Here is a 26,039-nt window from a genome sequence, read left to right on the forward strand (position 1 = left end):
CGGGAGGGAGCAGCATGCATTCCATCAATCCTCAGGCATTTCACCATGATATATACATACACTGAATATCCTTACCAACAATCAAAAACACAGTCAGAGGAAAGTGAGTGGTTCCCAGCGAATGTCGGTTTGCCAAATGGCGTCCTAGCTATGTCTCTTCGTTGTATATCAACTGACATATTTCTTTTTTGTATCTCCCCTGATGATGTGATTATTACACGAAAGTGCACTTGGGAACTTATCTTGTTTCATTTCCCCTGTGGACTCATAGGAATGTACTTGATCACGCACTAAATTGTGATCCTTTCCAATATATGTTTACGAGTGGTTGGGCCATTCTTCGTCTGTTTCCTTGCGCTACCTCGCTGACGCGGGAAAAAGCGATTAAGTATAATATATATATATATATATATATATATATATATATATATATATATATATATATATATTTATTTATTTATTCCCTGGGGATAGGGGAGAAAGAATACTTCCCACGTATTCCCTGCGTGTCGTAGAAGGCGACTAAAAGGGAAGGGAGCGGGGGGCTGGAAATCCTCCCCTCTCGTTGTTTTTTTTTTTTTAATTTTCCAAAAGAAGGAACAGAGAAGAGGGCCAGGTGAGGATATTCCCTCAAAGGCCCAGTCCTCTGTTCTTAACGCTACCTCGCTATCGCGGGAAATAGCGAATAGTATGAAAAAAAAAAAAAAAAAAAAAAATATATATATATATATATATATATATATATATATATATATATATATATATATATATAAATGTAAGAGCATATTCATGCATGTGAGAATGGTATTATGTATTATGTATGACATATCAGAAACGTCGGCAGCTTGTAAAGTGGTGGGTCACATTGGAGCAAATGCCAGTGATGCGAATGCGGCGATGCAGCAGCATACTGCAGTTCTGTACAAGTGAGACTAAAGAAAGTGGGGGGCTGAGGCCCACTGCTTTTCAAAGTGGTGTGTAATTACTATTTGCTAGGTGGGTGATTACTATTTGCTAGGTGTGTGGGTGGGTGATTTCTATCTGCGTTTTACGGGATCTTTACATTCGTGTTGTCCCATCTTCTCAATCTAGTATGTGTACCACATCTGTCCTCGTCTGTATGCGCGCACACACATACATACACGCATGTAAACAAATCCCTGTGTCAGGTGCCCATATACGTATGTATAATGAGTATGCAGTGGCGGTGGAGCAGTGGGGGAGCCCCCTACTTCGAAAAGCAATGGGCCTCAGCCCCCCACTTTGTTTAGCCTCACTTGTACAGAACTGCAGTATGCTGCTGCATCGCCGCATTCGCATCACTGGCTTTTGCTCCAATGTGACCCACCACTTTACAAGCTGCAGACGTCTCTGCAGTATCAATTAGGCCCATTTTAGTATCCTCATGTTATAGGTAAATCATGCCTAAGTCGAGGCTAAGTCGACTGAAAACTTAACATATTTCATGTCACTTGCCTGAGGAGCAAGATACTTTCTGTCCTTGTTAGCACACCTGCTGAATATGTGTATAAATGTATCCATGAATGCATTCACAAATTCTTATAAATGAAGAGTATCTGTATCTTACATAAATAATCACTTGAAAAAAAATCTAGAAGAAAAAAAAATTCTTAAGTAAAAATCGCAAACATACGATCTAATTTATGACAAAGGCTTATAGCCAAGAGCACACCACCGCCTCTCAAGACGTAGTTCCCATCACGGTCTCGCGAAGGTAACATCGCCCCGGGATCGTTAGTGAATCTCCGTAGCCAATCACGGCTTCTGGTGACAGCCACCACTGCACCCAGATCAGTTCACAGCCTGCTGCTCTCATTCACCCACTGTGACAGTCACTACTACACAGACAGTTGATAGCCAGCTGCTCTCATCCACCCACTGTGACAGTCACTACTACTACTACAGCCAGTCAGTCCGTCCCTCGGGCACCCAGAAATCGTAAAACCGTCGCTCATCCAGAGACTATGGCGTCCATGGCACAGCGGGTGGGTAGCCTGTTCTACCTGGTGGGGCCCAACACCACCACTTTTCGCCACCGGGAAGACGTGCCCAACTATATCAACGAGGTAATTGATATCATCTAAATCTAATGCAGATTTAGAATTTTTACCAGTTAAATCCTTATAGCTGTCACCTAACTGCATTGTAATACCATAATATAGGATCCATGCGCAGTGAATGTTATGAGCAAAGATTGCGAAAGAATATCAAAGGGTCGTGGCTTCGTACTCGAGGATCTTACTATCGTATCATAATGTCTTGATCAAAGACTCAGATAGTCTTTGGTCTTGATTATAAACTTTGGGTCTTGCTCAAGAGTTAAATGGTAAATTTTCTTGGCTGTTGTGCCCTCAACACACTCAGTGAGAGCCAGTTGTATATGAAGAACTAGTCTTCTGTCTCTCAGCTAGTGTATTTTTTTTCATACTATTTGCCATTACCCGCATTAGCGAGGTAGCGCTAAGAACGGAGGACTGAGCCTTCTCACTTGGCCCCTTTCTCTGTTCCCCTTCTGGAAAATTAAAAAAAAAAACAAAAAAAAAACGAGAGGGCAGGATTTCCAGCCCCCCGCTCCCCTATTAGTCGCCTTCTACGACACGCAGGGAAAACGTGGGAAGTATTCTCTCTCTCTCTCTCTCTCTCTCTCTCTCTCTCTCTCTCTCTCTCTCTCTCTCTCTCTCTCTCTCTCTCTCTCATTTCCCGCTCTTGCGAGGTAGCGCTGAGAACAGAGGACTGAGCCTTTGAGGGAATATTCTCACTTGGCACCACCTTTTTTTAAACTAAAAAACGAGAGGACACACACCCTCATCTGCTCTCTTAACTATACTCTTTTTTTTATTTCCACACATCTCTCTTGCCCTTACATTACTTACTCGATCAAACCACCTCATACCACATATTGCCGTCAAGCATTTCATTTCCAACACATCCACCCTCCTCAGTACAACCCTATCTATAGCCCATACCTCGCAACCATATGACATTGTTGGAACCACTGTTCCTTCAAACATACCCATTTTTTCTTTCGAAGATAACGTTCTCTCCTTCCACACATTCTTCATCGCTCCCAAAACCTTCGCCCCCTCCCCCACCCTGTGACACTTCCGCTTCCATGGTTCCATCCGCTGCTAAGTCCACTCCCAGATATGTAAAACACCACTTCCTCCAATTTTTCTCCATTCAAACTTACATCCCCATAAACTTGTCCCTCAACCCTACTGAACCTAATAACCTTGATCTTATTCACATTTACTCTCAACTTTCTCCTTTCACACACTTTTCCAAACTCAGTCACCAACCTCTGCAGTTTCTCACACGAATCAGCCACTAGAGCTGTATCATCGGCAAGCAACAACTGACCCAATTCTCAGGCTCTCTCATCCACAACAGACTGCATCCTCGCCCCTCTCTCTAAAACTCTTGCACTTACCTTCCTAACACCCCATCCATAAACAAATAACCCTTGGGACATCACACACCCCTGCCGCAGACTGACATTCACTGGTAACCAGTAACTCTCCTCTCTTCCTACTCGTACACATGCCTTACATCCTTGGTAAGAACTTCTCACAGAGAAATCGCACCCACTTAAGTGAAAATTTTGTATGGTAATTATAGCAGACTAAAACCTATAACGAATTTAGTACAGCAAAAGTTTTGGCGGCCATTGTGGAGAAATACTTTTGGGTAGTGACTGGTAGATATCTACGGACGGAGGCGCACATATTACCGGCCATGGACTTACGCAAAAAAATCATCGTGTGCTTTTAAACATGATACTTTTTTGTTTATCCGACTGGCACAGTATTCCATATGTTAAAAGTCTTAAGGAAAAAACACTTATCCTCATTCATTGTAAAACCAGCGCTCTTGATTTTGTATTAATCACTTGACTGATCAAACTTTACATAGTTGCTTATATGGAGAAGGTAGAATCCTTTAATCCTTTTTAATGTTTACATCAAATCACTATTTTAGTATATTTGATAATTCAAGTATAAACGGCTCTCATGGAGTCCCAGGAGCATAATTGTACCTCTACTGTTATACTCTTTTAGTTCAAATACGGATTTTGAGCTTTTAACTCACAGCACTACTCTGGTTATCGACAAAATTAAGTATCACATATTCGGCAAGGAAAATTGTATTATAAACTTCTAGAAAGCAAGGAAAAATGTATTATAAACTTCTAGCAATCAATATATAGAGACACTCATACTCACTTCCTCTTGAACCAACAGGCAGGCTTGTAAATATTTATATTTCTACGAGTCCACGGGGTAATGAAACACGATAAGTTCGCAAGCGCACTTTCGTGTAATAATCACATCATCCAGTGTGTGTTTGTGTGTCGTTGGTACCTAAGTACAAGACAAATGAAGACTGTATTAATGTCGGCACCATTACCGACTTCCCTAATTAACATCACCAGCTCACTCCTGCGTATCAAGTCATGTGAGCTTTGCTTTTTTCTCTCTCTCAACAACACAGCCCCGAGAGAATCTAATGATTTGTTCGTGTTTTCCGTTCCTTTGTCTTCAAAAATATAACCTTCATAACTTTCAGAGTAATCTTCCTTATCTCATCAAACAACTAAGTGTAAATGACTGGCATTCAAATATTTTCATCCATAGTCCTAATCCAACGTTGTAAACTAATTAGTAAATTGCAGTACACACAATCATATATATATATATATATATATATATATATATATATATATATATATATATATATATGTTGGGGTGAAGAAGGTGGTGAGAGTAAGTGAGCTTGGGAAGGAGACCTGTGTGGGGAAGTACCAGGAGAGACTGTGTACAGAATGGAAAAAGGTGAGAACAATGGAAGTAAGGGGAGTGGGGGAGGAATGGGATGTATTTAGGGAATCAGTGATGGATTGCGCAAAAGATGCTTGTGGCATGAGAAGAGTGGGAGGTGGGCTGTTTAGAAAGGGTAGTGAGTGGTGGGATGAAGAAGTAAGAGTATTAGTGAAAGAGAAGAGAGAGGCATTTGGACGATTTTTGCAGGGAAAAAATGCAATTGAGTGGGAGAAGTATAAAAGAAAGAGACAGGAGGTCAAGAGAAAGGTGCAAGAGGTGAAAAAAAGGGCAAATGAGAGTTGGGGTGAGAGACTATCAGTAAATTTTAGGGAGAATAAAAAGATGTTCTGGAAGGAGGTAAATAGGGTGCGTAAGACAAGGGAGCAAATGGGAACTTCAGTGAAGGGCGCAAATGGGGAGGTGATAACAAGTAGCGGTGATGTGAGAAGGAGATGGAATGAGTATTTTGAAGGTTTGTTGAATGTGTCTGATGACAGAGTGGCAGATATAGGGTGTTTTGGTCGAGGTGGTGTGCAAAGTGAGAGGGTTAGGGAAAATGATTTGGTAAACAGAGAAGAGGTAGTAAAAGCTTTGCGGAAGATGAAAGCCGGCAAGGCAGCAGGTTTGGATGGTATTGCAGTGGAATTTATTAAAAAAGGGGGTGACTGTATTGTTGACTGGTTGGTAAGGTTATTTAATGTATGTATGACTCATGGTGAGGTGCCTGAGGATTGGCGGAATGCGTGCATAGTGCCATTGTACAAAGGCAAAGGGGATAAGAGTGAGTGCTCAAATTACAGAGGTATAAGTTTGTTGAGTATTCCTGGTAAATTATATGGGAGGGTATTGATCGAGAGGGTGAAGGCATGTACAGAGCATCAGATTGGGGAAGAGCAGTGCGGTTTCAGAAGTGGTAGAGGATGTGTGGATCAGGTGTTTGCTTTGAAGAATGTATGTGAGAAATACTTAGAAAAGCAAATGGATTTGTATGTAGCATTTATGGATCTGGAGAAGGCATATGATAGAGTTGATAGAGATGCTCTGTGGAAGGTATTAAGAATATATGGTGTGGGAGGCAAGTTGTTAGAAGCAGTGAAAAGTTTTTATCGAGGATGTAAGGCATGTGTACGTGTAGGAAGAGAGGAAAGTGATTGGTTCTCAGTGAATGTAGGTTTGCGGCAGGGGTGTGTGATGTCTCCATGGTTGTTTAATTTGTTTATGGATGGGGTTGTAAGGGAGGTAAATGCAAGAGTCCTGGAAAGAGGGGCAAGTATGAAGTCTGTTGGGGATGAGAGAGCTTGGGAAGTGAGTCAGTTGTTGTTCGCTGATGATACAGCGCTGGTGGCTGATTCATGTGAGAAACTGCAGAAGCTGGTGACTGAGTTTGGTAAAGTGTGTGGAAGAAGAAAGTTGAGAGTAAATGTGAATAAGAGCAAGGTTATTAGGTACAGTAGGGGTGAGGGTCAAGTCAATTGGGAGGTGAGTTTGAATGGAGAAAAACTGGAGGAAGTGAAGTGTTTTAGATATCTGGGAGTGGATCTGTCAGCGGATGGAACCATGGAAGCGGAAGTGGATCATAGGGTGGGGGAGGGGGCGAAAATTTTGGGAGCCTTGAAAAATGTGTGGAAGTCGAGAACATTATCTCGGAAAGCGAAAATGGGTATGTTTGAGGGAATAGTGGTTCCAACAATGTTGTATGGTTGCGAGGCGTGGGCTATGGATAGAGATGTGCGCAGGAGGATGGATGTGCTGGAAATGAGATGTTTGAGGACAATGTGTGGTGTGAGGTGGTTTGATCGAGTAAGTAACGTAAGGGTAAGAGAGATGTGTGGAAATAAAAAGAGCGTGGTTGAGAGAGCAGAAGAGGGTGTTTTGAAATGGTTTGGGCACATGGAGAGAATGAGTGAGGAGAGATTGACCAAGAGGATATATGTGTCGGAGGTGGAGGGAACGAGGAGAAGAGGGAGACCAAATTGGAGGTGGAAAGATGGAGTGAAAAAGATTTTGTGTGATCGGGGCCTGAACATGCAGGAGGGTGAAAGGAGGGCAAGGAATAGAGTGAATTGGAGTCATGTGGTATACAGGGGTTGACGTGCTGTCAGTGGATTGAATCAAGGCATGTGAAGCGTCTGGGGTAAACCATGGAAAGCTGTGTAGGTATGTATATTTGCGTGTGTGGACGTGTGTATGTACATGTGTATGGGGGGGGGGGGGTTGGGCCATTTCTTTCGTCTGTTTCCTTGCGCTACCTCGCAAACGCGGGAGACAGCGACAAAGTATAAAAAAAAAAAAAAAAAAAAAAAATATATATATATATATATATATATATATATATATATATATATATATATAAAGGGGGCCAGGTGAGGATATTCCCTCAAAGGCCCAGTCCTCTGTTCTTAGCGCTACCTCGCTAATGCGGGAAATGGCGAATAGTATGAAAAAAAAAATATATATATATATATATATTTATTTATTTATTTATATTTATTTTTATATATTTATTATACTTTGTCGCTGTCTCCCGCGTTTGCGAGGTAGCGCAAGGAAACAGACGAAAGAAATGGCCCAACCCACCCCCATACACATGTATATACATACGTCCACACACGCAAATATACATACCTACACAGCTTTCCATGGTTTACCCCAGACGCTTCACATGCCTTGATTCAATCCACTGACAGCACGTCAACCCCGGTATACCACATCGTTCCAATTCACTCTATTCCTTGCCCTCCTTTCACCCTCCTGCATGTTCAGGCCCCGATCACACAAAATCTTTTTCACTCCATCTTTCCACCTCCAATTTGGTCTCCCTCTTCTCCTCGTTCCCTCCACCTCCGACACATATATCCTCTTGGTCAATCTTTCCTCATTCATTCTCTCCATGTGACCAAACCATTTCAAAACACCCTCTTCTGCTCTCTCAACCACGCTCTTTTTATTTCCACACATCTCTCTTACCCTTACGTTACTTACTCGATCAAACCACCTCACACCACACATTGTCCTCAAACACCTCATTTCCAGCACATCCATCCTTCTGCGCACAACTCTATCCATAGTCCACGCCTCGCAACCATACAACATTGTTGGAACCACTATTCCTTCAAACATACCCATTTTTGCTTTCCGAGATAATGTTCTCGACTTCCACACATTCTTCAAGGCTCCCAGAATTTTCGCCCCCTCCCCCACCCTATGATCCACTTCCGCTTCCATGTTTCCATCCGCTGCCAGATCCACTCCCAGATATCTAAAACACTTCACTTCCTTCAGTTTTTCTCCATTCAATCTCACCTCCCAATTGACTTGACCCTCAACCCTACTGTACCTAATAACCTTGCTCTTATTCACATTTACTCTTAACTTTCTTCTTTCACACACTTTACCAAACTGTCACCAGCTTCTGCAGTTTCTCACATGAATCAGCCACCAGCGCTGTATCATCAGCGAACAACAACTGACTCACTTCCCAAGCTCTCTCATCCCCAACAGACTTCATACTTGCCCCTCTTTCCAAAACTCTTGCATTCACCTAACAACCCCATCCATAAACAAATTAAACAACCATGGAGACATCACACACCCCTGCCGCAAACCTACATTCACTGAGAACCAATCACTTTCCTCTCTTCCTACACGTACACATGCCTTACGTCCTCGATAAAAACTTTTCACTGCTTCTAACAACTTGCCTCCCACACCATATATTCTTAATACCTTCCACAGAGCATCTCTATCAACTCTATCATATGCCTTCTCCAGATCCATAAATGCTACATACAAATCCATTTGCTTTCTAAGTATTTCTCACATACATTCTTCAAAGCAAACACCTGATCCACACATCTCTCTATATATATATATATATATATATATATATATATATATATATATATATATATATATATATATATATATATATATATATGAAATTCTCTGATTCTCGGAATCAGTGAAATCGTAAACAGAAAATTTGTCTGTGAGCCATCGATTCATTTTTACTCTATAAAAATTGATACGTAAATGGCTTCTTAGCGGTTCGTGAAACAAAAATTATTCGATTTAGTTACTGTAGTGATACAAATGATATTTTTCTTCAACTCTTATACCTGTTATAGGAAAAATGTTCTACGCATCACACTGGAGGAGGGAGGGAGCGTCTGGAGCCAGAGATGACTTACATCCTAACAAAGCTGGGAAAACCCACCCTGTTACCCACAGTACATGCTGTATGTACATCACGTGGCATTACCTGGCTGGTGTGAGTCTCTCATTCTACACACATACCACATCGCCAATAGAGGCCTAGGGCAGAGCCATTTCCTTTAAACCCTTGCACAAACAAGCTTTTCGTATGAGGGAAATATACCACATCGCCCAAGTTCCTTCTATCCAGCCCTTGCCTCCCCACTCCTACATATTCAAGCCTCACTATCCTACCGTAAGGATAGACCTATTCTTTATGAAACTACAAAACGATACATATACAAACAATGCTGTTAAGAGGCACATATGAATGATGAGCACGTCGCACATAAACACACCTAAATCAAGGTGGGAGGAGACCACTATTTAATGATGGTTGTACGTACCTTGGGCGTCGCAGTGAAGGCTGTACCTTCCTTGGCGTCCATCACTGCAATACAGGAAGTTAACAAATTTTCCTTGAGTACCGCAACGCTTCTTGCACACACACACTGCTTTAATTGTCTTCTGAATCCATGTTTAATCGTCTTAGTACGGAGACGACGAACGGCATGCAGTTTAACAGTAAATTTGCAGTCGTACGTCGTGGCCTGTCATAGCCGTTAAATACTGTCCGGATGTTGACACGAGATATCCCGTCCAACATATAACAATATATGATATATATCTCCAACACTAAGGATATACAGTAAAATGCATGTCATAATATACCTTTCCAACAGATAAAAAAAAATTAGACGAAACTGTCTGCATCTTAGAAACCGGTCTTTTTTTTTTTATTGAAACCACCTTTCTAGAGACCCCTGTTGCATTGCGGTTGCAGAACAAATGGAAAGCGAAAAACTCATCATTACTGGATTACTTGCAATGAAAGAATTACAGAAAGAAATACAGAGGATATTCACTGTGGCAACAATACTGTTACAATAGAAAACAGTTGTAATGTTATAAAAGAAGCTAGTGATTAATCTCATATTACATGATCCTTTCTATGTAAATACATTTTCATAGTAGATGACCATTACAACCAAATACCGTCGCGTTTGTAGCTCACTGTACCTTACATTTTTTCATATCATGACCCACAAGTCAGTTTATCTAAGCAGCCACAAAGTTGATACATGACTATAAGTGAAATATGTTGTCTAGTCAGGAAGCGATCGAAATTTAAAGTTGTGTACTAAACACTTCCTTTACATCATGTGAAGTAATGGCAATGGAAATAATACCTATGACGTTAGATATATATCATCAATTACAGCTGCCAGCTGAAATGTCGCTGGAAGTGGCTAAATCATATTGTAATAGATCTAAACAATAAATGTTATTGTTTCGAGTAATATTTTGGGGGATACTTAGATATTAGAGTTTAGATTAATAGTTCTAGTAACATACAGAAGGTAATGAACACCAAATGATTCTCCATCATATAACTCTGTTAAAATGTAGTTCAACACCTCTTCCTGCTACTAGTAACCTCTGCAAGTTACCGATGAAACAAAACACTAGATTTTCATAAATTTGTTAAAGTAATCGGTTGTATTAATTCGTTAGAGGAAGATGACCTAGTCATCATATCAACTTCAGGAAGTACGCACGATGGCATTTTGCCAAAAGGCAGGGCTAGTGTGCAGCACCCTTTGAAGGAAAATATGCTGTCAGCAAAAATCAGTCTGCCCCTCAAATATTTTCAAAGGCGATAACCGGCTAAAGTTTATTGTAGGTAGCTTATGATACTCTCAGGGTAAAATCATAGTATATCTGGTCACTATAACCAGTTTTTGAGTGTGAGCCTGGTAGCCAGCCTCAAAGTTCCTTAGGCTACCTTGAGGGAAGGATACTCTTTCTTTACTCTTCCAGACTGCCACTCCATTCCAGGAATTTTCCCTCTGGGTGCTGTATTTCTTCTCCTTGTGCTTCAAGATGGTTGGCCCTTACCTTTTAAAGGAGTAAACCTGCATTCTTACTTGGAAGCAAGAAAATATGGATACACATGTAAGATTTCTAAGTGCACTGTGTGCACAATAAGGCAGCTGCTTCCTGCAACACCTTATTAATGCCTCACCTCATTCAGGAGATCAAGACCCTATGGACACAAAGCATGGACCTAGAACACTTCATTAACCTTGCCAGTTTCATGCACAGACGTTTGCAGATGGTAATCAAGGCCAAAGGAGAGGTGACAGGACTAAATCATATATGTGATATTAACTTTGAAAATTTATATGAAGGCAGACAAGGTTATGCAGACACTACAACTATGAAGAATAAGTCATGTGACCTAACATGTTGTCTGGTGTTATGCATGCGATATGCAGATACCTATAGTATGTTTATGGGCTGAGTGTGAAAAACTCATGTATGGATGAGACACAAAGAAGACAGCAACCTGAGCCAAATAAGTAAAACCTGACAGCTGCTAATCTGATAGTTCATCGCATAAGGATTTTTTTTTAAGACAGCTGATATGGTGATGATATAGACTTTGATGTATTATCTTTTCCAGGCAGTTCCAGTGATGACATTCCTTGCCCTGTTGGAATTGACAGTACGCTATATGATAGGGAAACCAGCAAGAATAAACGAGGCCTTCTCCTCCCTAGCAGTAGGGGTCCTTCACGAGGCTACAGGGTGAGGACATTGAGTAAATACATAGGGAGGGACAGATAGATCACAAACGAGGGCAGATGGAAGAGCACAGTGGATTGTACTACAAACCTCTGAATTATGTCAGTCTGTGTGTCATAGTACAATTTGATGAAGTTCTTTGGGGCATTTAAAAGACACAGTAACAATATACTGATTACACTGGTCAGTAATATTCTACCAACATTCAATTTACTGACTGACATGATGATTACCTTCATACACACAGATTCCTATCATCATCGATTGTCTTACTAGGATATGAGTGGCTTTACCAGTATAGATTGTGGGACCTGCCATGGGACTCTCCCTACACATGGTTTGGTGCCTTCATCCTTGTTGATTTCTGTTACTACTGGATCCACAGAGCAAACCATGGTATGTACAACACTAAGTATTGTATACTGTATTAGTTACATAGGTCGAGATGTTCTTTTGTTGTAATAATAATGGCTCAAGCACCAAGCAGTCCGTGTATGGTGACAGATTGGGTTCAGGTTTAATACACCTTGGTCCACTCAAATTCATCTGCATGACCTGGTTATGTGTGTGTAATGAATAAGCCTTAAAGTTCTCCATATAGCCCAGGCTTCAGAGGATGGAGCCAATGCTGCAACCTGAGCTTTAGATTTATCAAGTTTCTTATAGCAGTATTTTGACTGGTAGTCCAATATGACAGCATATTTAAAGTAATTTCTCTTTCATAACAATGACAGTTGTCCAATCAAGAATAAACCCAATGTACCCTGTATAAAGACTACCTTGGTTTTCACACAATTAGAGCTGAATATCTTGTGGGCAATACACCAGCTTCACCATTCATCTGAAGATCTTAACTTGACCACGGCACTCCGAGTCTCAGTACTACAGCGCGCTGCCCATTTTGGCTTCTATCAACCTCTAGCACTTCTTGGCTTCCCATTACCCACTGTTGCTGTTCATACTGCCTTCAACTTCCTGTTCCAGTTTTGGGTTCACACTGAATTCTTTGGCACTTTTGGACCCATAGGCTGGATCTTCATGACACCTTCCCACCATCGCGTCCACCATGGTAAGTATATTTCCAGGTGCGGTTTGAGTTCATGTTTTGGTATAGAGTTATAGAGAACTTTATAAAAATCTTGCTAAAGGATGTCACCAAGTCAAGCATATGTAAAGGAAAGTGGAAATGAGAAAAGGCTTTTCATTCTACTTCCAGTATCGTCCATGCCATAACTATTCATTAGTTGCTGTATAATATTGGTTAAATATGGGATCTCCTGCTACCCATGCTTTTCCCTGCATAACCACTATTTAATACAAACATTGTGAAATGCTCCTGTTTGATCCCTTGGTCATCCCAGGTGGGAAGTGATGCTGAAACCAATGTATTAACTGAAGTACTATTACCATAATAGTTTCATAGGCTCTGCTGCACTGAGAACCCAGAGATACAGAAACGCCTCCAAATGATAACATTCTAAAGACATTTTCTTTCCATATGATGACCAAGTTTATGAGCAAGACACTGAAAAAGTATATATATATATATATATATATATATATATATATATTTTTTTTTTTTTTTTTTTTTTTTTTTTTTTTTTTTTTTTTATACTTTGTCGCTGTCTCCCGCGTTTGCGAGGTAGCGCAAGGAAACAGACGAAAGAAATGGCCCAACCCCCCCCATACACATGTACATACACACGTCCACACACGCAGATATACATACCTACACAGCTTTCCATGGTTTACCCCAGACGCTTCACATGCCCTGATTCAATCCACTGACAGCACGTCAACCCCTGTATACCACATCGCTCCAATTCACTCTATTCCTTGCCCTCCTTTCACCCTCCTGCATGTTCAGGCCCCGATCACACAAAATCTTTTTCACTCCATCTTTCCACCTCCAATTTGGTCTCCCTCTTCTCCTCGTTCCCTCCACCTCCGACACATATATCCTCTTGGTCAATCTTTCCTCACTCATTCTCTCCATGTGCCCAAACCATTTCAAAACACCCTCTTCTGCTCTCTCAACCACGCTCTTTTTATTTCCACACATCTCTCTTACCCTTACGTTACTTACTCGATCAAACCACCTCACACCACACATTGTCCTCAAACATCTCATTTTTTTTTTTTGTCGCTGTCTCCCGCGTTTGCGAGGTAGCACAAGGAAACAGACGAAAGAAATGGCCCAACCCACACCCATACACAATGTATATACATACACATCCACACATGCAAATATACATACCTATACATCTCAATGTACACATATATATACACACACAGACACATACATATATACCCATGCACACAATTCACACTGTCTGCCTTTATTCATTCCCATCGCCACCTCGCCACACATGGAATACCATCCCCTTCCCCCCTCATGTGTGCGAGGTAGCACTAGGAAAAGACAAAAAAGGCCCCATTCGTTCACACTCAGTCTCTAGCTGTCATGCAATAATGCCCGAAACCACAGCTCCCTTTCCACATCCAGGCCCCACACAACTTTCCATGGTTTACCCCAGACGCTTCACATGCCCTGATTCAATCCACTGACAGCACGTCAACCCCGGTATACCACATCGATCCAATCTACTCTATTCCTTACCCTCCTTTCACCCTCCTGCATGTTCAGGCCCCGATCACACAAAATCTTTTTCACTCCATCTTTCCACCTCCAATTTGGTCTCCCACTTCTCCTCGTTCCCTCCACCTCCGACACATATATCCTCTTGGTCAATCTTTCCTCACTCATTCTCTCCATGTGCCCAAACCATTTCAAAACACCCTCTTCTGCTCTCTCAACCATGCTCTTTTTGTTTCCACACATCTCTCTTACCCTTACATTACTTAATCGATCAAACCACCTCACACCACACATTGTCCTCAAACATCTCATTTCCAGCACATCCACCCTCCTGCGCACAACTCTATCCATAGCCCACGCCTCGCAACCATACAACATTGTTGGAACCACTATTCCTTCAAACATACCCATTTTTGCTTTCCGAGATAATGTTCTCGACTTCCACACATTCTTCAAGGCTCCCAGGATTTTCGCCCCCTCCCCCACCCTATGATTCACTTCCGCTTCCATGGTTCCATCCGCTGCCAGATCCACTCCCAGATATCTAAAACACTTTACTTCCTCCAGTTTTATATATATATATATATATATATATATATATATATTTTTTTTCTTATACTAATCGCCATTTCCCGCATTAGCAAGGTAGCATTAAGAACAGAGGATGAGGACTGGGCCTTTGAGGGAATATCCTCACCTGGCCCCTTTCTGTTTCTTCTTTTGGAAAAATAAAAAAAAGAGGGGAGGATTTCCAGCCTCCCGCTCCCTTCCCTTTTAGTCGCCTTCTACGACACGCAGGGAATACATGGGAAGTATTCTTTCTCCCCTATATATATATATATATATATATATATATATATATATAAATGTAAAAAGTATATTATTATTATTATAATACTTTATCGCTGTCTCCCATGTAGGCAAGGTAGCACAAGGAAACAGACGAAAGAATGGCCCAACCCACCCACATACACATGTATATACATAAACGCTCACACATACATACATATACATACACAGACATATACATATATACACATGTACATATTCATACGTGCTGCCTTCATCCATTCCAGTCGCTGCCCCGTCACACATGAAATAGCATCCCCCTCCCCACTCCAGTGAGGTAGTGCCAGGAACAGAAAAAAAAATGGCCACATTCGTTCACACTCAGTGTGTAGTTGTCATGTGTAATGCCTGAAACCACAGCTCCCTTTCCACATTCAGGCCCCACAGGCCTTTCCATGGTTTACCTCGGAGACTTCACATGCCCTGGTTCATTGAACTTCACAATTATCCAGTTTTAATGAAGCACGTTTCCCCAGGTGCAAACAAATGGTGCCTGGACAAGAACTATGCCAGTGTCTTTGTCATCTGGGACCGCATCTTTGGCACTTTCGAGCAAGAGAAGGACAACGAAGAAATTGTGTATGGTCTCACTGAGCAGCCTCAGACCCACAATGTTCTTTGGCATGAGGTCAGTATCATAATATCATACTGTAGCATTACTTGTGTAGTAATGATTATCATTGTTTATGTGTATTACAACAAAAGGACATCTCCAGATAGGTGGAAAGTTTCCCCTTTTAATTGAACATTCAGGCCAAGAAGGCTTTTGATGTAGCCAGTCTGAAGTATTTTGAATATATTTATTTGCAGTTTTATCATTTTTTTCACATATATAAATGTGACAATGAAATAAGCTTGCTTTAACTTTCAGCAAATAATAATCAATGTTAGGTATAATGTCTTCCTTCTGTTCAAACTAAAATTTTCTGTGGTAGTGAAAGAGAAAGTTGATTGACTATGTCAATAAGAATTAAGAAGTGAATCAACTTTTGGATCAGTTGCTTCCCTAAATCCTTATCTCATGACATTAGCAAAGTATAGGAGAGAAATACCCTGACAAACTTTGCCTTGTAGTTGACTGTAGAGACGAAAATCTCCAGTGTTGTAGCCTCATTTTGAATCTGAATACATACCTTTGCCTAATCTTATAAGTGAAACAGTTCATATAAAAGAGTAAAGTACATTCCAAATTCACTCAGACTTCTACCTGTGTAGTATCTTACAATCGTTGTTCTTCAATATATATATTTTATTTTTTAATTTATTCTATTTTGCTTTGACACTGTCTCCCATGTTAGCGAGGTAGCACAAGGAAACAGACGAAAGAATGGCCCAACCCACACACATACACATGTATATACATAAGCGTCCACACACACACATATACATACCTATACATTTCAACGTATACATACATATACATACACAGACATAGACATATATACACATGTACATATATATATGTGTATATATCGTAGATTTCCTTGCTTAATTTTGTACAAAGCACTTTATAGCCAAGTCATCTCAGCTAAATTTTCACTCTCATTGCCTAGCAAATGTTGTCTACTGATTGCAAATCCCTTGATAATCTGAATCACAAAAAAGTAGTATGTCAGAATTTGTCCACTTGAAAATTCCAGTCAGGTCTTTCTGCTCTTTGGCATGAGAGAAGGCCAAGATAGTCATGAACAAGGAAGGTATTCAGGGTTGAGATTAAATAGGCAGACATACATACCACACAAGTGGGCTCAATACACTTTCAGTATCACTCTTGCTCCTATTGGGTGTGTTTTATGAAACACAACTGCTCTGTTAGCACATTTTGTGTATACAACGTTATGAGTGTGGATTGCCGTTATGTCAAGTTCATTTTTATCCTGAGTAACAGTGTTCATGGGAAAATCTCAGGTATCTTGTGTAAGGAGGTGGTATGAAATGAGATACTCACCTCACTTGATGAATAAGTTTGATATGTAAAAAGAAAGGAAGCATTTTTATAACTGGTGCCCAATCATTTTATTACGTTAGACAGAGGTTACAGATGAGTGGATGTGATGTTTGAGGGCCATTGGTGCCTGATCAAATGGAATGGAGTAACAATAATAGATAGATGGTTGGATAAACTCTATCCATTATTGTATGATTTTTGGTATCTTTCTTTTTTGTTATTTGTTAAGACACTTTTTACTGTTAGTTTATGGCCTAAAACCAAAGCAAATTTGATGTGGATTATGTTTTACAAGATCATCCTCAAATATGTCAATCATTCTCATCATCAAGTTAGTTTATATTTGGTAAATCTTAATGTCTTAGCAAAACATAAAGCTGCTTCTAAAGATAATTCTTCCACAGTTCTTCTATTTTGGGGTGCTGTACAATAAAGTAAAAAGCATGAGCACCTGGGGAGATTCTCTGAAGGCCTTATTCTATGGACCTGGTTGGTCTCCAGGGGCACCTCGCCTTGGGGACCCAAGCACCTTCCCCAACGTTAAGGCCCCTAGGAAAAAATATGACCCCCAGCTACCCCTGTGGCAGGTGATATATGTCTGCTCTCACTTGCTCCTGGCACTACTAGCTCAGCAGCAGGTAGTTGCTCAGTACACAGTAAGTCTCTCTTCCATATCACAGTATACCAACAGGAGTACCCACTCATGGGGACCTCCTGCCTCCATGCATCATAAGTAGGTTTAGTTATGGTAGAAAAACCTACAGTGGAAAATCTTCACATACTTCTTTATAGGCCTGTGAACTTTATTCACTAAAAAATGTTGTATACTATAGTACACTCTTTAATGGTGTGCTTGACCTATGAGACAAAGTGTGTTCCCTAACTTCACCATTATGCATAAACCAACATTTCAGCTTCCGGTATTCCTCCATGTGTTGATTGTAATAATTCAATATCGCAATTATGATCACTGATAATAGTCACAAAAAATTCTCATTTCTGTTTTCAGACAGCTTCCTGGTTGACTGTCCTCAGATTCCTGGTCTTTATATTTACATCTGTGGGTGTGGTCTCTGCCATATATGACAGATGGAGGTGGGCACCAGTGGCGGAGGCTGCTCGCTGTGCTACTTACATTGCATATGCCCACATTACACCTGTTACTGACAGCCCTTCCATTGACACTGTCCTGTTGGTGTACTTTGCTATGTCCATGTTAGTTTGGTCAACTCAGAGTTTGATTGTTCTGAGGTCTAACTTGAAAGGTATCAAGCTGGAGTGAGCATTGCTGGTGTAGACCTTTCAGGGGCAATGAACACCAGTGATAGATACATATGACTATCAATCATGATGAAAAGACATTTATAGTTACTTCGTTAATAACAACATTCACTTTGGAAAAGCCAGGTTGCATTATATTTTATCCCTATGTAACTTGCTAGTGTGTGGAAGAAGAAAGTTAAGAGTAAATGTGAATAAGAGCAAGGTTATTAGGTACAGTAGGGTTGAGGGTCAAGTCAATTGGGAGGTGAGTTTGAATGGAGAAAAACTGGAGGAAGTGAAGTGTTTTAGATATCTGGGAGTGGATCTGGCAGCGGATGGAACCATGGAAGCGGAAGTGGATCATAGGGTGGGGGAGGGGGCGAAAATTCTGGGGGCCTTGAAGAATGTGTGGAAGTCGAGAACATTATCTCGGAAAGCAAAAATGGGTATGTTTGAAGGAATAGTGGTTCCAACAATGTTGTATGGTTGCGAGGCGTGGGCTATGGATAGAGTTGTGCGCAGGAGGATGGATGTGCTGGAAATGAGATGTTTGAGGACAATGTGTGGTGTGAGGTGGTTTGATCGAGTGAGTAACGTAAGGGTAACAGAGATGTGTGGAAATAAAAAGAGCGTGGTTGAGAGAGCAGAAGAGGGTGTTTTGAAGTGGTTTGGGCACATGGAGAGAATGAGTGAGGAAAGATTGACCAAGAGGATATATGTGTCCGAGGTGGAGGGAACGAGGAGAAGAGGGAGACCAAATTGGAGGTGGAAAGATGGAGTGAAAAAGATTTTGTGTGATCGGGGCCTGAACATGCAGGAAGGTGAAAGGAGGGCAAGGAATAGAGTGAATTGGAGCGATGTGGTATACCGGGGTTGACGTGCTGTCAGTGGATTGAATCAAGGCATGTGAAGCGTCTGGGGTAAACCATGGAAAGCTGTGTAGGTATGTATATTTGCGTGTGTGGACGTATGTATATACATGTGTATGGGGGGGGTTGGGCCATTTCTTTCGTCTGTTTCCTTGCGCTACCTCGCAAACACGGGAGACAGTGACAAAGTATATAAAAAAAAAAAAAAAAAAAAAAAAAAAACTTGCTAGAATATGTTCATACAGTAAAAATTTCATCTTCCTTTATAGATCTGGTGAATTTCAAAATGATCAAAATGACTAGTGTTATCTTAGTAAAGTTGTCAAGCATGAATATTAGAGCTGCCTATCTATTCTGATCTGTACTTTTTAAATCGTCCTGTCAATACTAATAACAAGATTAATTTTCATCATTGGTGAATCTGCTTTAAAAGATTATCTCTACAGTCATATTTGCAAGTCAACTATGTGATTCACACACTTACATATATAAAATACAGAATGCACCTTAGTCTTCTTTAACCTTTCTACACTTTATTACCAGTGTTACTGGACTCTGCCTGCAGGTGGTTACACTATGAGCAAGGAAGCACCTTCAGCAAGGCTGTATCATTGTCAAGGGACAGCAAAGAGGACAGGACCATCTTGTTGCAAAGGAATCCATCAATGCTCTGCTCCTATGTGAAGCACAGCCTCAGAAATGCAAGAATTCCATAAAGGCATCCTGGGACTGAATTACATTTCTTTCAGTTAATGCTTTCTAAATATGCTTTTTATTCTACTTTGTCTAAAGAATGGCAACTGCATCAATTTGTTTGAAAAGAATTAAGAGCACTAAGAGCTTACATAAAACAAATAATGCTAATAGCACAGCCCAAAAAATACTTACATTCTAATAGAAAAGTGGCTTCACACAATTCTGTTTTATTGTGTACTCTAAAAAGGACCTTACCTTTTATTGGTTAGCTTTTACAAATCTTGAAGTCCTCAGGGCTAAAAGTTCTAAAAAAGGTCTGTTCATAAGAAATATCACATTAAATTTTCAAGTGTATTATAAACTATGAAAAATATTCATTTTTACATCCCAAAAGTCTAAGAATATATCATTCAGTATAGCTATAGATATAGATTTAACTTATTTATTAAACATTTTATTACAAAGTTCTGTATTTTTCTTGTTCATTACATACGTTTTTCCTGATACAGGCAATAATTTCTTTTTGTACTTCTTTAGCATGTAATTACTGCCAGGGATGCGTTCGAGTTTGCGCACATTGTTTATCACCTCGAAATTCGGTTGCACCTGAAATGATGATGAATTATCAAGAATTTAGGTAATACCCACAAGCTTTACAATAAATTTATATAGACTTACTAATTTAGTTAGGTAAATACTGGTCTGATAAAGGTACAGTACTGTAACAGTACAGTTGCTGGAAAAAGGAAATATCCCACTTCTGTGTATGATTCCTAAGAAATGCCAGTATTTTTAACAGAATGTGTGCATAACACCCATGTACAAAGGCAAGGGGAACTAAAGTAAATGCTTATATTACAGATGTATAAATCTATTGAGAATGACTGGTAAGATTTATGTAAGAGTGATGACTCAGAAGGTGGCATGCACAGAGCAAGACTGGGCTGGAGCAGGATGAGTATAGGAATGACAGACGATAAGGACCAAGTGTTTGCTTTGAAGAATATGCGAGAGAAATACTTGCAGAAAGAGAATAATCTGTATGTGGCACCTACATACCTATAAAAAGCTTATGGCTAATAAAAGATGCCCTGTGGAAGTTCTTATGAACATACTGCATGGACGAAAAGCTACTAATGCTGCAAGGAGTTTTTAACAAGAGAGTAAGGTGTGTGTACAAGTACAAAGGAAGGAGGATTAGTGGCTCCATGTGACGATGAATCTGTGTAAAGTGGGTGTCATGTGAAGAGTGAGGAATAATGTGAAGGTCTTGGAGCGGAGATGGATCTACAGCATGCTGTGAAGTGAGTCAGTAGCTATTTAGAGATGACACAGCTCTGGTGGCACATTTACTTCCCTCACCACCCAATCCAGTCCTGTAGGTAGCAGTTGGCAGGCAAACACCAACTAAGGAGGTATATCACCAGTATTACGTCCCTGGGTATTCAGGGGGTTAGAGATGGCTGTGTAGTAAGCTAGCACTTCAGTGGTTGTCCAGCTGCACTCCTTTGACCCAGGTAGATGCCTTTTCTTTTTGATTCACCTACACATGGACTGCTGGTATTCTGCCCACAAACATACAACCTCACCTTGTCACAAATAACAGTTAACGACACATAACACACATAACTCATTCTTAACAACTAGACTTTCCTACTATGAGTGCTCTGCACTAGCAGTGCCTTTTGGCAAAATGGTAGGAGCGATAAACAGAAGCAGTAGGTAGGAATGTTAGAGAGGAGCTTTAGGTAGAAAAATTGGGCAGAGGTAGAAGGTAGGAATAGTCAGTAGGAACATTAAGGAGGAACCTCTGCAAAGACTATTAGTGTTAGCCTTTACCAGTGGCCTGTTAAGGGTGAGGCATTAAAGGCTAAGAAGTGGCACTGGAGTTTATTAGTTATGGAAAATCTATTGATGCAGCCACCCCACTTGAGGGAGTTCCAAGTGGGAAGAGGCATCAGAGATACAGAGAAATAAACAGATAGTAGGTTGAAGCACTACCTGGTTGCATTAGGCAGAAGTACCAATTTGTAACATGAAGCTGGAATATTAAATAGACACGTTAAGTAGTAGTAGTTAGTTGGAAAATTAGGTAAGAGTCTCTGAAAACATTAAACAAGAATCGTCCTCTGCCAGTAGCCTTTTCAATGCTAAGAAGCAGCACTGGAGTTCAAAAGTTATGGAGGCTCTTTTGCCTTGGCCACTCCCTTGAGGGAGTTCTTACACAGAACGGATATCAGAGATATAGATAAGAGATATACCATCCAATCCATGAACATTAAACACCTATGGTGACATCAAACCCCCTTGACACAGACCCACCTTCACTTACAATAACTCACTCTCCTCCCTTCCTATTTGCATACACTTATTACTCTCCTAGTAAGAACTCAATGCATTTAACAGCTTTCCTCCTAAACCATTTACCCATAATACCTAATATAAGGCCTATCTGTCAATCTCTATAGGCATTTCTTTGCTGAGTCAACATGTAAACAAGACCTACACTTATAAAGGTTGGCTGTGGGAAGAATGATGATAGAATTCTTTCTAACACCATGCTGGTGATGAAAAAGACTTTTCTGGACAACTAACGGTAAAAGGTGTCATATGGACATTAAACAAGAGCTGGGATATTGAAAACATCAACTGATAGAGGCTGCTGTATCATAAGAGACATCACTTTACATCAGTACCCATGTCTCAGTTAAAAGTCATTTAAAATAATCACTCCATCTCTTTTACACCTCTTCTTTTCCTGTTAACACTCTTCAATCTGCTTCCCTCAGTGGCATTTCCATTCGTTGTCTAATTCTCCTAACACTGATCACCTCCTTCCAAAATATTTTTCGACTATCTAAAGTTCAATACTTCCTCACCCCATCTCTCACTTACCCTCTTTTTCACCTCCCACACCTTCCTCTTGAACTCCTGCCCCTTGCTCTTGTACATCTCCCAATTACTCACAATTATTCCTCGCAGATGCCTTCCATAAAATCTTTACTCTTTCACTATCCTTATTCCACCATTCAAAACCCTTTCTCATATAACCACATCCAGTCTTCTAAATCTTACACATTCCTACACACTACTACACTGCAACCTGAAATACTTTGCACTCTCTTTATTTCATTTACTCTCATCCTTCTCATCCTATGTCATTTCTCATTCCGTCTCTCCTCATATTGATGTAAAAATCACAGTATGACTTATCACACACCATCTGCAAGTAGTCACCTCTGATAAGACTGTATCACTGTCAGTGGGTAAAAGAGAACAATATACATATGATCCCCAACTTATGATGGGGTTACGTTCATATAAACCCATCATAAGTTGAAAATACATTAAATAAATTTGATACTGCTGTTTACATTCATGATCTTGTGGCTGACTGGATGCTGTGGCTCCCTGCTGCTGTGCAGCATGTCACTAGCCTGGGAAAAGATCAAAATCCAAAATTTGAAGTATGGTTTCTACTGAATGCGCATCAATATCGCACCATTATAAAGTAAAAAAATCATAACTCAAACCAATGTAAGTCGGGATCATATGCATACAATAGTCACAGACCTACTTGCCCCAAAGGAGCCCATCTATTCAGCTCTTCTGTGGAGTGCATCCTTGAAGCTATGAGACCTTCAGTTAAATAATTGTAATAATGTAGTGCAATATGGTTAATTTAATTCATTTTTATATTATCTTACCATTTGAAGACACATGATGACCTCATCATAAAAGTCAAGATCTGTAACAAAGTTCAGCTGTGTCTGTGCTCCAGTGTTGAACTCTATAAGAGTTTGTACAAATGAACTGTCAACTCGTGCCACTCCTTGTATAACCAAGGCTGCTCTGTAAATCATAAGATATGGGTTTTGTATTAACATTTTCCCAAACATTATACATATGAAATTAGTGAAATCCTAGCATAACGTAAAAATACTTTCTATACTTATACATATTACAATGCTTCCCACTTCACTGCAGGTAAGCCCATACACAATTTCTTCTATACAACCATTTACCTCTGATTTCCATACCCTCTTCTTACTCTCATGCTCTCTTTTTCTCATTTTCCACCTTAATTCTTTTTAACAGTATTTGGCATACAGTGTCAGCAAAGAACTTGTTTACCTCCCTATACATTTTAAAAGGTGATGTCACATTCACATTTGAATACTAAATTATGTCTCTTTTGGCCTTGATTACCATCTGCAGACATCTAGGCATGGAACTGGCAAAGTTTCTGAAGTATTCTAAGTCCATGTTCTGGGTGCTTAGAGGCTTGATCTCCTAAAAGAGGTGAGGCTCTGATGGTCTGTTGCTCATTCTTTTACCCATCCCTATAAATCTGCAAAATATTCCTGAACAAGTTGTACCTCTCTAGTCCAGTGCTCTGTGGTCAGGCAACTCCCATGGTCTGGCACGTTTTGAATCTGCCACCAGGGCGGTACTGTTAGCAGCGCTAAGGTGCCAAAATCTGTTTACACTGCAGCCGAGCTAATTAACAGTCTTGTTAATTTCTTAAAGCCCCAGGACAAGTGCATAATGCTGATGAATCTCCCCTGTATTAGTATCAAATGCCACAAAAAACCCTTGCCCAAGATATTGAGGAGTCTCCATCTCAGGGTAAGGATTCCAAAGATTGGGTAACAATTCTTGAGTGCAGCAATGCTGCAAGAACACATAAAACCAAACTCATGGTAACTGGTAAGAGTGTTCACCAGAGGACCTTTAAAAGGGTCAATTTCTATTTTCCAGCATTTTCTGTAGCCTGGTAATTGTCAGGTACTAAGGATGCTGAATTAAGGAGGTGCAACCTGTAAACATTTTACCATTCCTAATTTTAATGGATAGATCAGGAACATGCATGCACTTTCTGAGTGAAATATTTGCACAGTTAGAATCTTCAGTCCTAACTCATATTTATCAGTAAACTATCTTACTCATCTACACTTTTGATAATTCTTTGTATTCATTCTTTCATCAGGACCACACCATCTCGGCACATTTACTTTCCTGAAAGCTGCTTTCAAACTGCTATAGCAAAGATAATTTGTCAATGAAATCTTAAGGGATATCTACTTACACAATCAGGGGTAAAATTATATGCTCAATGAACTGAAATGAAAAAACCACCTAAACTTTTTTGAAGAAAAACTGTTTATATTTACCCAACTTCAACAAGACTATGAGCATTTCGATTCCACAGAGAAATCTGAATCTGCCCTGCAAAATCATATGAAATGGCACCATTGAGCATAAGTTCAGCATTCAATCCATTCTGTAATGGCACCACTTGGGTATGATCTTGAAGGAGCAATGAACCCTGTAAGGAGAAAATACATTCGACAATAAGGTATAAAAAGAAAAATTGTACCAACTCAAATTCTCAGCAAATTTTTTTTCTTATTATGACTATGTTAAAGGCATTGTTGTTGACAGTACAGCTCATATAAAAAAGGGAGATCTGATGTCTTAACAAATAAAACATTTTAAAGGTGACCTCTTTAATTTGCATACCTGAAGAGCAGTTGTTCTTTCTGAGCCTGTGCCTGACCAGACATGTCCCATCAGTTCACCCTGCCCAGTGAAAAACACAAATGGACGCAGCTGTGTATCCATGAGGGTTATCTCAATACCAGCATTTGCTTCTTCTCCATCATCCACTGCACCATCGCCACCAAACATACTTAAACCACCAGAAAAGATACCAAACTATGGGACAAGCGAAAAAAAATAGTGGTTAAAAGGGAATTACATGTTACACTGCATTTAAATATGTGTGGTTAAAAAGGAAACACATGTCACACTGCATACAGATTATCATCATTATCATAATCATGCTTAATCGCTGTCTCCTGCGTCAGTGAGGTAGTGCAAGGAAACAGACGAAAAATGGCCCAACCACTCATATACACATATATATATACATAAATGCCCATACATGCACATATACATTTCAATGTATACATACATATATATACACAGACATATGCATATATATACACATGTACATATTCATACTTGCTGCCTTCATCCAAATCCCTGAATCATTACTTTCAATTTATGGTATTTCTGTGAACGCCATAGATTTCCTTGAAAAACTTAGTATAAGGATGGACTGTTGA

General features: G+C 40.1%; 2 protein-coding genes across 7 annotated transcripts in view; one reads left to right on the top strand and one right to left on the bottom strand.

Moving 5' to 3' along the window:
• The first annotated feature begins 1,694 nt into the window (after positions 1-1,694).
• LOC139757635 (alkylglycerol monooxygenase-like) lies at positions 1,695-19,717 on the top strand. The gene is made up of 7 exons (XM_071678307.1): positions 1,695-2,087; positions 11,563-11,687; positions 11,932-12,080; positions 12,484-12,753; positions 15,609-15,760; positions 17,485-17,736; positions 18,090-19,717. The coding sequence occupies exons 1-7, from the start codon at positions 1,986-1,988 to the stop codon at positions 18,360-18,362; spliced, it is 1,323 nt and encodes a 440-aa protein (XP_071534408.1). The 5' UTR covers positions 1,695-1,985; the 3' UTR covers positions 18,363-19,717.
• A 528-nt stretch (positions 19,718-20,245) lies between these two features.
• Mtp (microsomal triacylglycerol transfer protein) overlaps positions 20,246-26,039 on the bottom strand; it is a 60,503-nt gene continuing 54,709 nt past the window's right edge. For all 6 annotated transcript variants that reach the window (XM_071678303.1, XM_071678299.1, XM_071678298.1 and 3 more), the window contains 4 exons: positions 25,432-25,626; positions 25,083-25,237; positions 23,616-23,760; positions 20,246-20,514 (listed from right to left, as the gene is read on the bottom strand). In XM_071678303.1, coding sequence (XP_071534404.1) covers positions 20,347-20,514; positions 23,616-23,760; positions 25,083-25,237; positions 25,432-25,626 — 663 coding nt within the window. In that variant the 3' untranslated portion in view covers positions 20,246-20,346. The remainder of the gene's footprint in view (positions 20,515-23,615; positions 23,761-25,082; positions 25,238-25,431; positions 25,627-26,039) is intronic.

The sequence above is a fragment of the Panulirus ornatus genome, chromosome 27, assembly GCF_036320965.1.
Source record: "Panulirus ornatus isolate Po-2019 chromosome 27, ASM3632096v1, whole genome shotgun sequence".
NCBI lineage: Eukaryota > Metazoa > Arthropoda > Malacostraca > Decapoda > Palinuridae > Panulirus > Panulirus ornatus.